Source organism: Elephantulus edwardii, unplaced genomic scaffold (genome assembly GCF_000299155.1).
Source record: "Elephantulus edwardii isolate Elephantulus edwardi_28Jun2011 unplaced genomic scaffold, EleEdw1.0 scaffold00055, whole genome shotgun sequence".
Lineage (NCBI taxonomy): Eukaryota > Metazoa > Chordata > Mammalia > Macroscelidea > Macroscelididae > Elephantulus > Elephantulus edwardii.
In genome coordinates this window covers 2,801,587-2,816,290 of record NW_006399805.1, presented here as the reverse complement: position 1 = coordinate 2,816,290, position 14,704 = coordinate 2,801,587, and the positions used below count along the sequence as shown (strand labels likewise).

At 47.0% G+C, this 14,704-nt stretch overlaps 1 protein-coding gene across 5 annotated transcripts in view; it reads left to right on the top strand.

The window, feature by feature from the left end:
* PLXNA4 (plexin A4) overlaps positions 1-14,704 on the top strand; it is a 461,826-nt gene that overhangs the window by 197,421 nt on the left and 249,701 nt on the right. The window contains exon 4 of one of the 5 annotated variants that reach the window (XM_006887138.1): positions 986-990. The exons of the other annotated variants lie outside the window; for them this stretch is intronic. Within the exon in view, the coding sequence (XP_006887200.1) occupies positions 986-990 (5 nt within the window). The remainder of the gene's footprint in view (positions 1-985; positions 991-14,704) is intronic. 5 annotated transcript variants of the gene reach the window in all.

Sequence of the window (14,704 nt, the reverse complement as noted above, 5' to 3'; positions counted from 1 at the left end):
ATTTTAAAACAAACAAAAAACCCACCTCAGTAAGTTTAAAAGAAAAACTCCTTTCCAATGAGTGGTGGTTGCTATAAAGCACAGTAGTGCAATAAATGTGGGCATTTGAGCGTGTCTGTCATTTAAATTCCTTAGTATGTTTCACGTCCACCTCCCCCCACCCTCACGTACACAGACACAGGCTTACACTTATACATGCACACGTACAGTCCTAAGTACACTCACATACACGTGTACACACTCCTACAGAAGGCGCACGCACACACACACTTAGATATACAAACTCACACACATGCCCACGTGTACATGCATACAGCCTCCTGTCACAGGTGCACTCACATAGACACATGTGCCCATACCTACCTACTTACACATACCCACAGACTTACTCGTAGACACCACAAACGCACATACACACATGCACGCACACATTATATACGTTATTGTTGTTGTTAGGTGCTGTCGAGTTAAGTACGACTGATAGAGACCCTTTGAACAGCCAACCTGAACCTTGTGTGTCCTTATCATCCCTAACGCACAGAGCACGTTGCTGAAATCATCGTATCCATCTGGCTGAAGGTCGTCCTCTCTTTCACTGACCTTCCATCTTTCCAAGAGTGATGTCCCTTTTTAAGGAATAGCCTCACCTAGTTATATAACCAAAGTATGAAAGAAGACTCTTCACCGTCTTTGCCGCCCACCGAACACTCTGGTTGCACCTCTTCCAAGACGTATCTGTTTGTTCCTTTGGCCGTCCGCGGGCTAGTCAGCACTCATCCCCAGCACCGTAACTCAAAAGCATCCAATTATTCTGCTGTCCTCTTGTATATCAGTATGCAGGTATGTACACCTATGTGTACTAATATGGGTGAGCACGTGTGTGACTCATTGTCACACACACAGACTCACATACACATGTGCACACACACATGCTCTGCAGGCCCCAGGTTCATGTGCCTGCACAGTTCTGCCTGTAGTAATTCAGAGACCGTAAATCCCAACCGCGCCCCCCCCCACCCGGACAGTTACTCTTTGATGTTCCCTTGGGGGAGCATTCCAGGAGGTCCCCACTCCTACTGATGTGGAACCCTCTGGGGGTCAGTAAGCAGCAGTGAGGACATGTGCTGGAGATGGGGGAGACAAACCACTTGGGGGCCAGGCTCCAGGAGGGGAACAGATCCAGCCAAGAATGCAGACTTCATGGGACCCACAGAGGGCCTCCCAAGGAGCAGAGGACAGCTGCCTTTCTGCTCAGTGTCCCCAGATAAGTGGCACATGCTCACGCCCATGCTCACGCCGCCTTGAGAGGTGGAGCTCGTCCGTCCCTCACAGGGTGGAAGGAAAGCTGGAGGAGAAGCTGCCCATTGCAGGAAGGAGATCATGCTTTTCTCACTTCTTTGTTTTGTAGTAAGAATCCCTCTAGTTTGAGGAACGCTAGCATCTGAAATGCACCGAAAGGACCCCTGCTTGGTACGGTGATTGCGCACAAGGCTGCCATCTGGAAGGTTGGCAGTTTGAATCTACCAGCCGATCGTTAGCAGAAAGATAAGGAAATCTGCTTCCATGAAGATTACTGTTGTTGTGTGCCATCTAGTCACCAGCCAGTTCCCAGAGACTGTAAATCACACAGGACAAGAGTGCCTGTTTGTCGCCCACAGACCAGCTGATGGATTCAAACTACGTGCTTTTAAGTTGGCATCACAACTCCTGACCACGAGGCCCCCAGAGCTCCCACAAACATTACACCCTTGGAAACCATATGGGACAGCTGTACTCTCTTCTCTAAGGTGACCATGCGTCAGAATTGGCTCCAAAGCAGCGAGTAGTTATGTCTCTCATCCTCATCAGCCATTAACATCATCTGTTTCCAACTTCCCATCACTTTTAACAGCAGTTCAAGCCCCGTAGAGCTGCAGACACAGTGAACCCTGATGTGGACTGTGGTCTTTAGTTATTGATGGTGGACCACTGTGTGTTAATGTTTAAGACACGTACCCCAGAAATGTAAAATGTTGATAGGAGAAAAAATGTACAGGGGAAAAGGGGGCAGATACGGAGCCCTCTGCCCTTTCAGCACATTCCCCGCCCCCCCCAAAACGAAATCTGCTCTAAAAACAAAGTCTACTATTTAAAGAAACCCTGGTGAGGTGGTGCACGAAGTATTGGAATGCTGACCTGCTCACTAGTTCAAGTCTGCCAATTGCTTTTTAGAGGAAGGATGAGCAGTCTCCTCACGTCTAGATCACAGCCTTACAAACCAATGAAGCAAAAAAAGAAAAAGAAACCAATAAAACATCACCATGAGGAGTTGGAACCAGCTTGAAGACGGTGGGGCTGAGGCTTGGGAAATAGAGAAATACGCACATATGACCTGTCCAATACATTTGAGCTTGTGACAATGAGTATGGGGGTGGGGCTGGAGAGGAGACTTTCTTAGTGTTTATAGAAGGAGTCAGTTTTTCTGTATTAGATTTACAAGTGACTTTCCTTACACACATCCATGGCAAACATCAAGGACACACGCGTGTGACTATGTAATAATGAGGAGGTGATGGCAGTTGCAGCGTGAAGCACGAGATAAGATGCAACAAAGCCATCAGCACAGATCTAAGACTGGATCTGAGAGCGACTTTGCAAGGAATCTCCCATGGCGTCCTGGGACGGAGCCATAGAACGCAGGCCAATAACTGCCAGCCAACCAGACATTCTGTTATTTGATAAAGCTAATAATGCAAAACTTAACTGCTATAGCAGACACGTCATAAAGATGTGGTAAAATAAACAAGCACATGGCTCTGGCAGAGGCGCCCCAAACAAGGGAGGAAGCTGAAGACATCAAAGGCAAGCCAAGAAGGATCTTGGCAAGTGGAGCGGAGCAGTGTTCACATGTATTAGTGGAACGTCGTAAGGAATTTGGGATTTTTTTCCTCCCATGTTTGAGCAATATTTTGGGAAGCCGTACTTCATACATACTTGTCTTTGGATCAAGATATTTCTCTTCCCAACATTGCTTTGTCATGTGCTTGGCTGGTGAGGGCTTCTCTAAGCTGATGCCTTTCGGCAGATAGAACTGAAGTCTTTAAACACAGGAAGGGGGACGCAGCACTGACGTTTCCTAGTCTTATGTGCACCGTGTTGTCTGCATTATCTCAGTTCATTCTGAAAACAGCCCTTGTTTGGTTACTGCAAACTGGTTTCTGTCTGCGGGGACCCCATGTGGACAGAACTGCTCACAGGGCCTTCGAAGCTCTGGCCTGTCTAGAAGAACATCTCCAGATCTGTCTTCAGAGAGGTCTTTGGGTGAATTTGAACTGCCCAAAATCTTTGCGTTAATAGTTGAGCACTTAACAGTGCCACCCAGGGTGCCCAGACAACCTGTAGTGGAGAAGGCGTGTTCTTCATCTTACAGGGAGGGATTAGCCCCTCAGAGAGGTAGATCTCGGGACTGGTTAGTAGGGGACAAGTGGGGGTTGGTTGAGCTGTATCCAGACAAGGGCCTCATAGACCCCAGGAACCTATGTTTAGAATGCCTCTTTTGTGGTGAAACTGGAACCCTTATTCACTGTTGGTGGGAGTGTAAAATGGTGCAACCCCTGTGGAAGGCGGTATGGCACTTTCTCAAAAAGTTGCAAATAGAGATACCATTTGACCCAGCAATTCCACTACTGGGAATATACCCCGAAGAGACCATAACTGACACCCAAGCAGATATATGCACACCCATGTTTATTGCAGCTTTGTTCACAATAGCAAGGAGTTGGAAACAACCTAAGTGCCCATCAACAAACGAATGGCTAGAGAAGCTGTGATATATTCGCACAATGGAATACTATGCTGCATTAAAAAACAAGGAACTCATGCAATATTACTCAAAATGGTTGACTCTGGAGAACATTATGCTGAGTGAAATGTCCCAGTCACAAAGGGACAAATATTGCATGGTGCCACTGTTGTAGAATGGGACTGTCCTTGGGGTTGGGGAGAGACTGAGTAAGATGGGTTCAATAATGTATGCTGCTCTGAAACAGAGAAGGGAGAAAACTGTTTAAAAGAGATATGTGATTAGGTATTTCGGTCATGACAGGAGTCTAGAGCGATGGCTACATGGTGGAGTGGACCTGGGGGAGGGTTTGTAAAATAATGAAAGAATCTTTTCTTTTACTTTTCCAAGAGGGTAATGTCTGGTGGGGGGGAGCCTTAGGAGGGGACAAATCTACAACAATGAATGAATGGAAATCCAAAGCCTCTGTAAATTTTCATTGAAATTAATAACAAATTTAAATTAAAAAAAAGAATTAAGTTAGAGTAAGGATGGCAATGGAACCACCTTACCTCTGTAACTTGATTTGTACCACTATTAGAACCTCTACTTGGAATATTATTGCTTTTCAATTTTTGACTCATGCACTTTTAACTTGTTAGTTAAATTTGTATCTTCTAGACTGCAACACTTCCATGATACATCTTCAAGGATATGAACATGTACAGCTAAGCACAATTGATAACAGTGCATCTAAGTTCCATAATCAATCTCCATAATAGTCTATGTGTTTCCTACTGCCAAGGAGGCCCTTTAGAGTAGTGAGAGAAGATCTTCACCCTGAAACCCACAGTGTCCCTTTTCAGCAGGAAGTAGCTAAGAGAATACGCCATCCCCTTTTCCTTATGACTCAGGGTGAAGTCTCTCTCAGGGAGGAGTGATAGTGAATGGCAAAGGACACACTGACAAAGGAGATTAATCAGAACTGACTTTGACAAGCACTGTGGCAATTGGACAATTAAAACAGACATGGCGGGGGGGAGAAGAACGAACTGGGGATGAGGGTGGAGAAAACAGTGCAACAATGAATGAATGAAAACCCAAAATCTCTGTAAATGTTCATTAAAACTAATAAAATTTAATAAAAAAAATTTAAAAAAAAGAATGACTCTTACCCCACCCTTTACCAGAGGAGTTTAGAGCCTTGTCCTGAGTGTGTGGGACCTGGGACCTGTGGTTGTTAGCTGCTGTCACATCAGCCTTCACCTCATGGTGACTAACTTAGTTTGCTCACTCACTGCCGTCAAGTTGATACTGACCCCCCATTGGGTTTCCGAGGTTGTGCAGCACACAGGAGGGCTTGGTGAATCTTTCCCCTGTGACAACACTGGTAGGTTCAGATCACCAGTGGGGTCCCGCCTCCGGGGAGCAGTGAGACTCCCAGAGGGCTACGCCCCCAGGGATCACTCTGATTTACTTAGTATTGCTGTAACAGATACCACAAATGGATGGCTTTATCAGTCAAAGGAGTTGGGGGGCTAGAAGTTCAAAATCAAGGTGCCAGTTCTAGGGGAAGACTGATTCTTTCTGTTGCTTCTAAAGCCTCCAGTTCCTTCAGCATCTGTAGGCCTCACCTTCCTGGGCAGCTTCCATGTGGCTTGGCCTTTCTAGATGTCACGTCTTTGCACTGAGTCCAATAGGACGCTCCACTCCTCCAAGTCTTTCTTGGTGCTACTGAGGTTTCCCACTCCCAGCTTTCTTTCTGCCCTTTTCAAACTCTTGGGGAAGAAAAGTTCCAGACACACCCTGGGGGAGCCCCCCTAATGTCTGTGGGAGCTCTGTTACATTCAATCCTAAACCCTCTCTCAGCCATTTGGATTATCAGAGTGGATCATGACATAGCTTCTACATTACGTACATGGTTTTAGAGGGACACAACCCAGTCCGTGGCAGTGATAACAGAACACATCAATGTCTTGCACCAGTCCCTCGGTAGATTATGGATCAGACTGTTGTGATCCATAATCTATTGGGTTTTCTCGGCTGATTTTTAGGAGCGGATTATCAGGCCTACATTCCTAGGCCATCAGCCTGGAAACTCCACTGAAACCTGTTCAGAATCATCGCAACCTTCACCCTTCTCTGACAGGTGATGGCTGGAGGCTACACAGGTGCACAGTCCGGAATCAAACCTGGGTCTCTTGCATGGGAAACGAGAGCTCTAGCACTGACCTGTACAGGTCCTGCCCGGGGTGGGCACTGCCTCCTCTCCCTCTCCCTCATTCAGACACCGCATCCTGCCTGTGCTCTTGTCAGGGGCTCTCAAGTCAATGTGACTCAGTTGAACCTTGCCTTCCCTGCACCACCGTCATCTCCATCATATTCAAGCCTATTGGTTTAGTCACTGTGTCAGTTCATCTTAGTTTTTTGTTTTTGTTTTTTTCCTTTTCTACTAGTTTACATTGGCCTAGTGGAAAGGAAGTTATGCTACCAAGCCGAAAGTGGGTGATTTTCATCTGTGGCCCTCGGCCAGGTTCAAATTGTTTTCCTGTCAAACATCATTCTAGGTGGTATAGCACTGGTCTGTGCATTGCTGTACGGAGGTAACTCGTAGTTGCTGTGATGGTGAACACTGTGACAGTGATGTGCCAATCGTGGTAATGGGTACCCATGGTGGACAGTGTTGGCTGGAGTTTCCTGACTAAAACAAGCCTGGAAGCAGGAGCAGCATCCACTTCCGAAATGGCTTGTCTCCAGAAACTCTATGTACGAACAGTGCTCAGGCCTTTCATTCATAGGGTCGTTATGAGTCGTCTACGACTCGATGGCACTAAACAACAACACAACACACTAGTTTATTTACGCATGGAAGGAGGAGTGGCATCCACTACCATAATAGCTTGCCTCCGGAAACCCTGTGAACCTGGAGAGAGGAAGAAAGGCACCCAAGCATCAAGGACTCTCCTTCATAGGTTCGCTATGAGTCGCCTGCAACTCAACGGCACTTAACAACAACAACAACAACAACAACTAGTTTATTTACAAAATTATTTCCATTTCCCTCACTCCCCCCACCTATCAAATTGTACAACCCAATGATTAATCCCCCCTCCCCCTGCACATCCTCATCCCTCTGCTTCCAACCACTCCCACCCCTCTTGGATCTTTACACTTATTCTACAATAATGCTTTTCTACAATATTTATTCTTGTGGGACTGAGTTAGTTCACTCAGAATAATGCTCTCCAGTCCCTCCCAAGTTAGGTAATAATTTACAAAATCATTGCTCCTGTGTGCTGCATAGTATTCCATGGTGTGATGGACCATAAGTTCTCAATCCATTCATTTGTGGTTGGACATTTGGGCTGTTTTCATGTTTTTGCGATGGTGAATTATGCTGCTATGAACATTGGTGTACAAGTCACCATTTGTGCCTCAGTTCTCATTTTCTCAAGTTATATCCCCAGTAACAGGATAGCTGAGACATAAGGAATTTCAATGTTCAGCTTTTTGAGGAAGCATCAAACTGCCTTCCAGAATGGTTTGTACCAATTTACAACCCCACCAACAAAGTATAAGAGTTCCTTTCTCACCACATCCTCTCCAGTATATATTACTTGCTGCCCTGTTAAACTTTGCCACTGTTACTGGAGTGAGATGGTACCTCATTGTGGTTTTGATTTGCATCTCTCTTATTGCCAGTGATTTGGAGCATTTCTTCATGTGTCTCTTTGCCATTCAGATGTCTTCCTCTGTGAAAGTTCTTTCCATGTCTTTGGCCCATTTTGTGATTGGGTCATCAGTCTTTTCCTTGTGGAGGCCCAGTATTCTGTAGACTTTTGTTAGAAGACTCCTGTCAGTTCATCTTGTTAAGTTTCTTTCTCTTCTTCCTCTGACCCGCCACCTTTCCAACATGATGTCTTTCTCCTGACAACTTACCTGAAGCATGTGAGACAGTTTTCTCATCCTTGCCTGGATGCACTTTCTGTCACACAGACTTGTTTGTCTCTGTAAGATGTTGACTACTCTTCAACAAAATTCAAAGCATCAGTTCTTTACTCTTCTTGATTCATTATTCAGCTTTCAGATGCACAGAACGCAATTGAACTTGCATTAGGAAAATCTGATGTCCAGAACCCCTTTAAAATGTTAAAGAGCAACAATGTCAATTACAGAGTGAGGTGTGCCTGATGCAAACCATGGTATTTTCAATTGTGTCTGCCTATGAAGGTGGGTCAAAGCCCAAACCAAATGCCATCAAGTTGATTCTCATACATGGTGACCTTACAGGACAAAGTAGAACTGTCCCATGGAGTTTCCAAACTGTCACTAGTTACTGGAGCAGACTGACACATCATTCTCCTGAGGAACCCTTGGTGAGTTCAAACTACTGAACTTTCAATTAGAAGTGAAGCTCTTAACTTCTGTGTCACCTTGAGTGTGAATCCAGTGAAGTGATTTTCCAAAGTTTTCCAGGGGAAATTGGGACCAGGGTGGAAGGAGAGCCAGACATCCAAGCAGAGCCCGCCCGTGTCCAGCCCAGGTCCCCTGTTCATCCCAGTCACTGGAGTGTCCACACCTCCCACTGCCAGTTGGCAGTGTGTCCTCAGCCGCTGGGACAGGGACCCTAGAGCTGTATCTCCAATAATGACCCACATCAGTGGACACACACCACATCCCTGGCAGTGATGGACATGCAGGGGTGAGTGAGTGGCCCGCTTGGAGTTTTGGGCAGCTTGTCAAAGGGAGAGGAGGAGAGAACAGCTGTGTTTTGGGGTCCGAATGGGTTACAGGCCGGAGTGGTCACTCGGATGGCCGCCAGCAGGGGAAGTGGGAGGGCTGTGAGGAGAATACCAAGTCCCTCCTTGCAGGGGCCTCTTCCAGCTGAATGCAGCCTCCTCGCCCTTAAATCCAATTAAAGGCCGATATTATGTCAGTAGAAATGTATGCCAATCCTAATGTAGTCTAATAAGCCTTAAAATAGCACTCTGTAAGTGGAAAGCCCTGTGGTTTAATTTGATTCGCAGCCTAATAACAGGCTTAATAAGAGGGAATTGGCCCCCTTGTATTTTCCAACTGGTCTCCGCATGCTCTTTTCTTCCTCCTTTCTCTCTCCTGCCCTCTTTTTCTCCGGAACACCTTGGAGAGGTAGAGAGAGGCCACGAGAGCAGAATGGGTTGTCCTGCTGCGCTCTGAGCGCCTGAGGTGGGGTCTCTGGGAGCCTGCTAGTGAGGGAGCCTGGCGGTGCCGGAGCGTGGGCCCCAGCTCAGCCCTCCACCCGTCCTCCGTCTGTCTGCACGTGATGTGTCCCCTCTGCTTTTGGTGCCTTCCATTAGAGATAAGGAGCTGGCTGTGGGGGTCTCTGCAGGAGAATGGGCTTCAGCACTCTCTGCTTCCTGGACCCGGGTCTCCCTCCACCCCATAGAGAGAAGACAGGGGCCATTCTCACATGTGCGCCATCCGAGAGGACAGTGGACCAGGCTCACGCACATAGTCTGGAGTTGAGCGAAGCATGAACTAAGATGCTTTGTGGAGACACACATAGCACCGGTCGTGGGGTGACCCCTCACCAGAGGGGTGCTGAGGCTGGGCCAAGGTGAATGCCAGAGACTCACCGGGATTATTGCAAAGTCTCAGGGACACAGTCTGGACTTGATCCGAGAGCCCGTGAGACGGAACCTTTGTCCAGTTCCTGGGAAAGCCACAGAACCCCAAACATTTCAAAAGTAGGCTTTGAGGATTTAATGCACTCTTTTAAGAACAAGTTCGATGAGATGTACTTTATACTATACAATTCATCCATATTTAATGTTCACTTCAGTGGATTTGGGTCTGTTTTCAGTTGTAAAATCGTCACGGCGATCTATTTTAGAGCATTTTCATTACAGAGAGTCCCTATATTATGAATGAGTCCCGTTCCTAAATCTGTCTTTAAATTAGAATCTATACTTAAGTCAAAACAGACAGGCCTTATATCTGTTATGTACCATCTAGTCGAAACCAACTCATAGCTGACCTGTTTCATCAGAACCACCTTATGGCTGACGCTGTAGGGGGTTTGAGGAGCTGTAAATAACAGAAGAGGAAATTGTCCATCTTTCACCTTTGATTTATAGTGCTCCTTTGTTGTTGTATACCATCGAGTCAGAACCGACCCATGGCTGAACCTCCAGCCGGTTTTCAGAAACAGTAATTCACATAATCGATTGCCCGTTTTCTGTGGAGCAATGTGAGGATTCAAACTGTGTACCTTTCCGTAATGCAATAGCAAGGCAGGAATAACAATAGCAATAATATTTGATGTGCATAATAAAGTAGCATCTTTTTAAATTAAGAACCATTGTATGTAACCTTATGGATATTTTTTATCACTTTTTTCGATTTTTTTCCTAGTCATTTATTTGCAAAACTTGAATACAAATTCAAACAAATGCTTTACATTTCCCTCACCCCCTCCCATCAAATTGTACAACCCCGCCTAGATCCTTATACTCATTCTACAATAATGGTTTGTTTAATACAATATTTATACTTGTGGGACTGAGTTAGTTCACTCAGCAAAATGCTCTCCAGTCTCTCCCAAGTTAAGTAATAGTTTATAAAGTTACAGCTTCTACGTGTTGCATAGAATTCCATTGTGTGAATGTACGATAATTTCTCAATCCAGAATCTTTCCAGTATCCATCCATATTGTAGCCTACGTCAGAACTTCATTTCTTTTTCTTGCCGACTAATATTCCATCCTGCACATGTGCCACATTTCCCCTGACTCCATTCACCAATTAGTGGATTTGGGGGTTGTTTTCACTTCGTGGCTACTGTGAATACTGTAAACCAGTGTTGGTGTGGACATATGTTCTTACTGATTTTAGATGTGTACCTAGGAGTGGGATTGCTGAGGAGCTCTGGTGGTGTCATGTATAAAGTGTCAGGTTGCTAACCAAAAGGTCAGTGGTTTGAATCCACCAGCCACTGGCCAGCCACTCTGCAGGACAAAGACATTCTCTCCTCCTGTAAAGATTGGCTGCCTCACAAATCCAATGAAGGGTCTTGTGAGTCAGAACCAGATTGACACATCGGGTTTAGGGGTTTTTTATTTCTTTTTGTGGTAATTTTATGTTTAATAATTTAAAAAACTGTCAGACTGTTTTCCTAGTGTCTGCACCATTTTCCGTTCCCACCAACACAGTATGAGGGTCCCACATCTCACCAACACTCTCTTACCCATGGTCCGATTCTCAGCACCCTGACGGGGGTGTGGAGTAGCTTGGACTGTATTTTGCTGATTGGATTTAGTGCACTTCTTGGTCTTAACTGGTCTGTGAATCATTTAACATCTGGGAGACCTCAACTGGCCTCTCAGCCAGACCCTCGCCATTAACAGGGCAATCTTGGACAGGAAATTCCGTTTCTAATCTGTGACTCTGAGGTAGGGATGAGGTGAACCGAGAGAGCATGGGGAGAGCAGCCACCCTCCACAGGCAGCAAAATACAGCTTGTTCTTCCCTGTAGCAACGCTTGAGGCCTTCACCTCCATCCTCATGAAGGCCCAATGGGGAGGGTCTTAATGCAGTTCCATCAGGTTGAAAGACTGTACTCAGAAGAGAAGAGGACTAAGGAGAGTGAGGGTAGATTGAGGTGCGGCCAAGGAGAAGATGCTTGATGCCAAAATAAAGACATTTGAGTCTATAAGAGGGAACAGTAAGAGGCACCCTATTGTTACTACCGCTGCCATCGAGACGGTTCTGATTCCTCTGGGTTCCTCAGACCATACACCTTAACAGGAAGAGACTGCCACCTTCCTCCTGAGGAGCAGCTGGTGGATTTGAACTATCAACCTTTTTAATACATGACGTACTATGAAGCCAGAGCTCCTCCTTAACAAAGGCAAGAAGCGGTGTAATAATCACTTTAAATGTAAGAAGTGGGACCCCTGGTGTGCAGTGTTTAATCAACTAGGTGCTATCCTAAAGGTCAGTGGTTCGAACCCACCAATTGCCCCAAAGAAGAAGAGGGGCAGTCTGCTTCCATGACGGTGCTCAGCCTTGGAAAACCACAGGGCATGGGTTTGGGGCATGGGACAGGCTTGCCCTGTCCTGTAGGATGGCTCTGTGCGATGGGTTTGGTTTACACGGAGGCTGGTGGCCAGCTGGGACCCGTCTCACTGAGGACCTCAGAAAGAATGTGTTTAAACCGTGGAAAGTGGCATGGAGCTTAGTTATCAGGAAGAGGTGGTTTGCCACCAGGGTCCTGAAGCACTGAAGGAGGAATCCATCACCTCTCCTCTCCTCTCCTGGAAGGCCTTGGGAAGCAGGAGAAGCCGTTTGCAGGAGCACGCGTGCCCTCCTCTAAGGCCCTTCTTTCTGTCACAGGATTCCTGGCAGTGCCGCATAGGGCGCCCCTCCCCATAAGCCTGGCTCTCCATGCCTCACCCCTGCTCTGTCTGGCCTCAGCTGACTCTTCGCACCCTAAATGGTGCAGCACAGCCCCTGCTTGGCTCAATTTCAGTAATGAGTGATGGAGTTTCTATACATAGCCCTGCCTTCTAACTTCCTTGGCAGCTCCTGGGCTGAAAGGTGCTGTGAAAAGAGAGAGGGAAAGAGAGACCGAGTAACTCTGATTTTTATTTGTTTCAAAGTGTCTTTCAAGAGCAGCTCACATGTCCGGACCTTAAGTGATGGTGCGTGTGGCCACTGCGTTCCTGGCCGACCTCCTGTGATTGGGCAGTGGTGTGGTGACTCCTGTTTCATGCCTCAGCACACACAGAGGACAGGCTGGAGGAGGTGTTTCCCAGCATTCGCTTATTTGCTGGCACCCAGGGGTTTCTGGTGGACAGACTCCACCCCAGACTAGAGGTGGCCTCCCAGGTCTCGTAATCCAGCCAGCACTCAGAGTTACCCTGGCCCCAGGGATGGGTGGGTGGGGGTGGGGAATACACTTGATGTCTAGGGGTAGAACACCCCTCCCTTGACTTAGAGGCCTGTGCTTGCTTCTCCTTCTCTTGTTGATGTGGTTGTTAGATGCCATCTAATTGGCTCTAACTCAGCCACCTTGTGAGTGGCTTTGTGATGAGGAGTTGAGCTGCCAACCCAAAGGCATGTGGTTCGAATCCATTAAGCTCTTTCATGGAGGTAGATGTGCCAATCTCCTCCTAGGCAATTCACAGCCTCTGAAAAGCCTGTGAAAGTCAGGTCTGAGTCAATTCTGGTTTGACTGCATATCACAACAACAACATAGCAACTCGGTCCATAACTGACAGCTGCTTCCTCCTCTCCAGCTTCACAATTATAGTGGAAGGAGCCCCAGGTTTGTTTTTGTTTGTTTGTTTGTTTGTTTGTTTGTTTGGAGCCCCAGGTTTTAATCCTACAGTCTGGAGCTGACCAGTCTTCCCAACCCACCCAGTACTAAGAGAAAACTTCGAGGGCAGTGAGACTCTCCTCTCACTCTCTTGTACCCTTTCTTCCACGTCTTTCCAGAAGCCTCACCCCTGGGAGCTGTCCAGCACGCATGGGCCAGTGCTTCTCTGCGGGGAAAGGTAGGGAAAATGTCCACTGGTAGCAATAAATGGACTCAGAGGAGCCACAGAGAGGAGGACAACACAGTTGACCCAAGACACAAAAATCAACCTGCATGAGTGAGAAGCTGGGCTGAGGTCTGACCCTGTGACTCTCTAAGTGGCCTCTGGTGACTGTTAGCCTTTGCTGGACCTGCCAAGGGGTGCATCCTCTTATATAGCCTCTTCTAGGACCACCCGTCCTCGTTCCTGATGGCCAGGCCCACTCTAGACCCCCTGACAGCCTCTTTTCTCCCTCTTCTTTCTTGTCCATCTTGGATGTTCTTTGAGCGGCAAGAACCCTTCACGCTCAATTCCTCTTCATTTTTCTGTTCTTCAGTCCCTGCCCCCTGATTTTGTTTTCCTTCTTCCCTCCTGCCTCCAGCACAGCACGCCCTACACACAGATGCATACCTCATAGAGCCGGGCCGACATCCCTCCCTCTTGTGTCCTGCTCAGTTCTCAGGTGATGAAACTGGCCTTGGGCTTGGGTGGTTGTCATGGACTTGCCACCCAGCTCCCACCCCACGCAGGGCCTTGAGCTCTTCCCAGCAACCTTTGTGGGTTGCAAAAGAGTGATATGCTTCCCTAGTGTCTTGGTGGTGAGGGAGGGCTTGTCTGAAGGGACTTCAATGCCACCTGACCCATCATCCCTCAGGGTAGAGGTCTAAGTTTTGGCTTGTCATATTTTTGATTACTCCAAATGACAGTCAGATAAATGGGGTTGGGGATGGAATTGAGGATGTTTATATTTATGTTTTTACCTGCTCCAAGCTCAACAGAGAACTGTGGCTGTCCTTCTCTCTCAGACACTTCACCTAATGTCATTGTCTTACTACTGATCAAATCTCTCTCCTGATTGGCACCCCCAGCCACAGTCCCCCACGAGTCTATCCACCACTCTGATTAGATTCTGAACAGACAACTGGTCAAGAGCTTCTCTGCGAACCTCCATGAGGTCCCCTCCTCTGGAGCAGCGGCTTCTCCATGCTTCTGTTTCTGTTTGTGCTGCTAGAGGCTCGACCTGTTTATGTTCAACCACGGCTGACCAGTGGCAACAGAAGGAAATGCTGCTTAGCCCTGCCCATCCCAGGACTGACGGCGAGTCCAGTGCTATGTCCCATGTGGTTCTCGTTGGCTGGTTTTCACAGGTAGATCATCAGATCTTCCTTCCTAGTCCATCTTGGACTAGAAGCTCTGCTGAAACCTGGTCAGTGTTATAACAACAGCACAGTGTGTGGTGGCTGCATAAAAAGTGCATTGGCTGGGATTTGATCCAGGTCTCCTTCATGAATGATGAGAATTCTATTACTGAATATTCAGATGTAAATATAACTCCATTTATATTTCTATTCATTTGTATTTAGGGTTTTTAATGTATACATTAACAA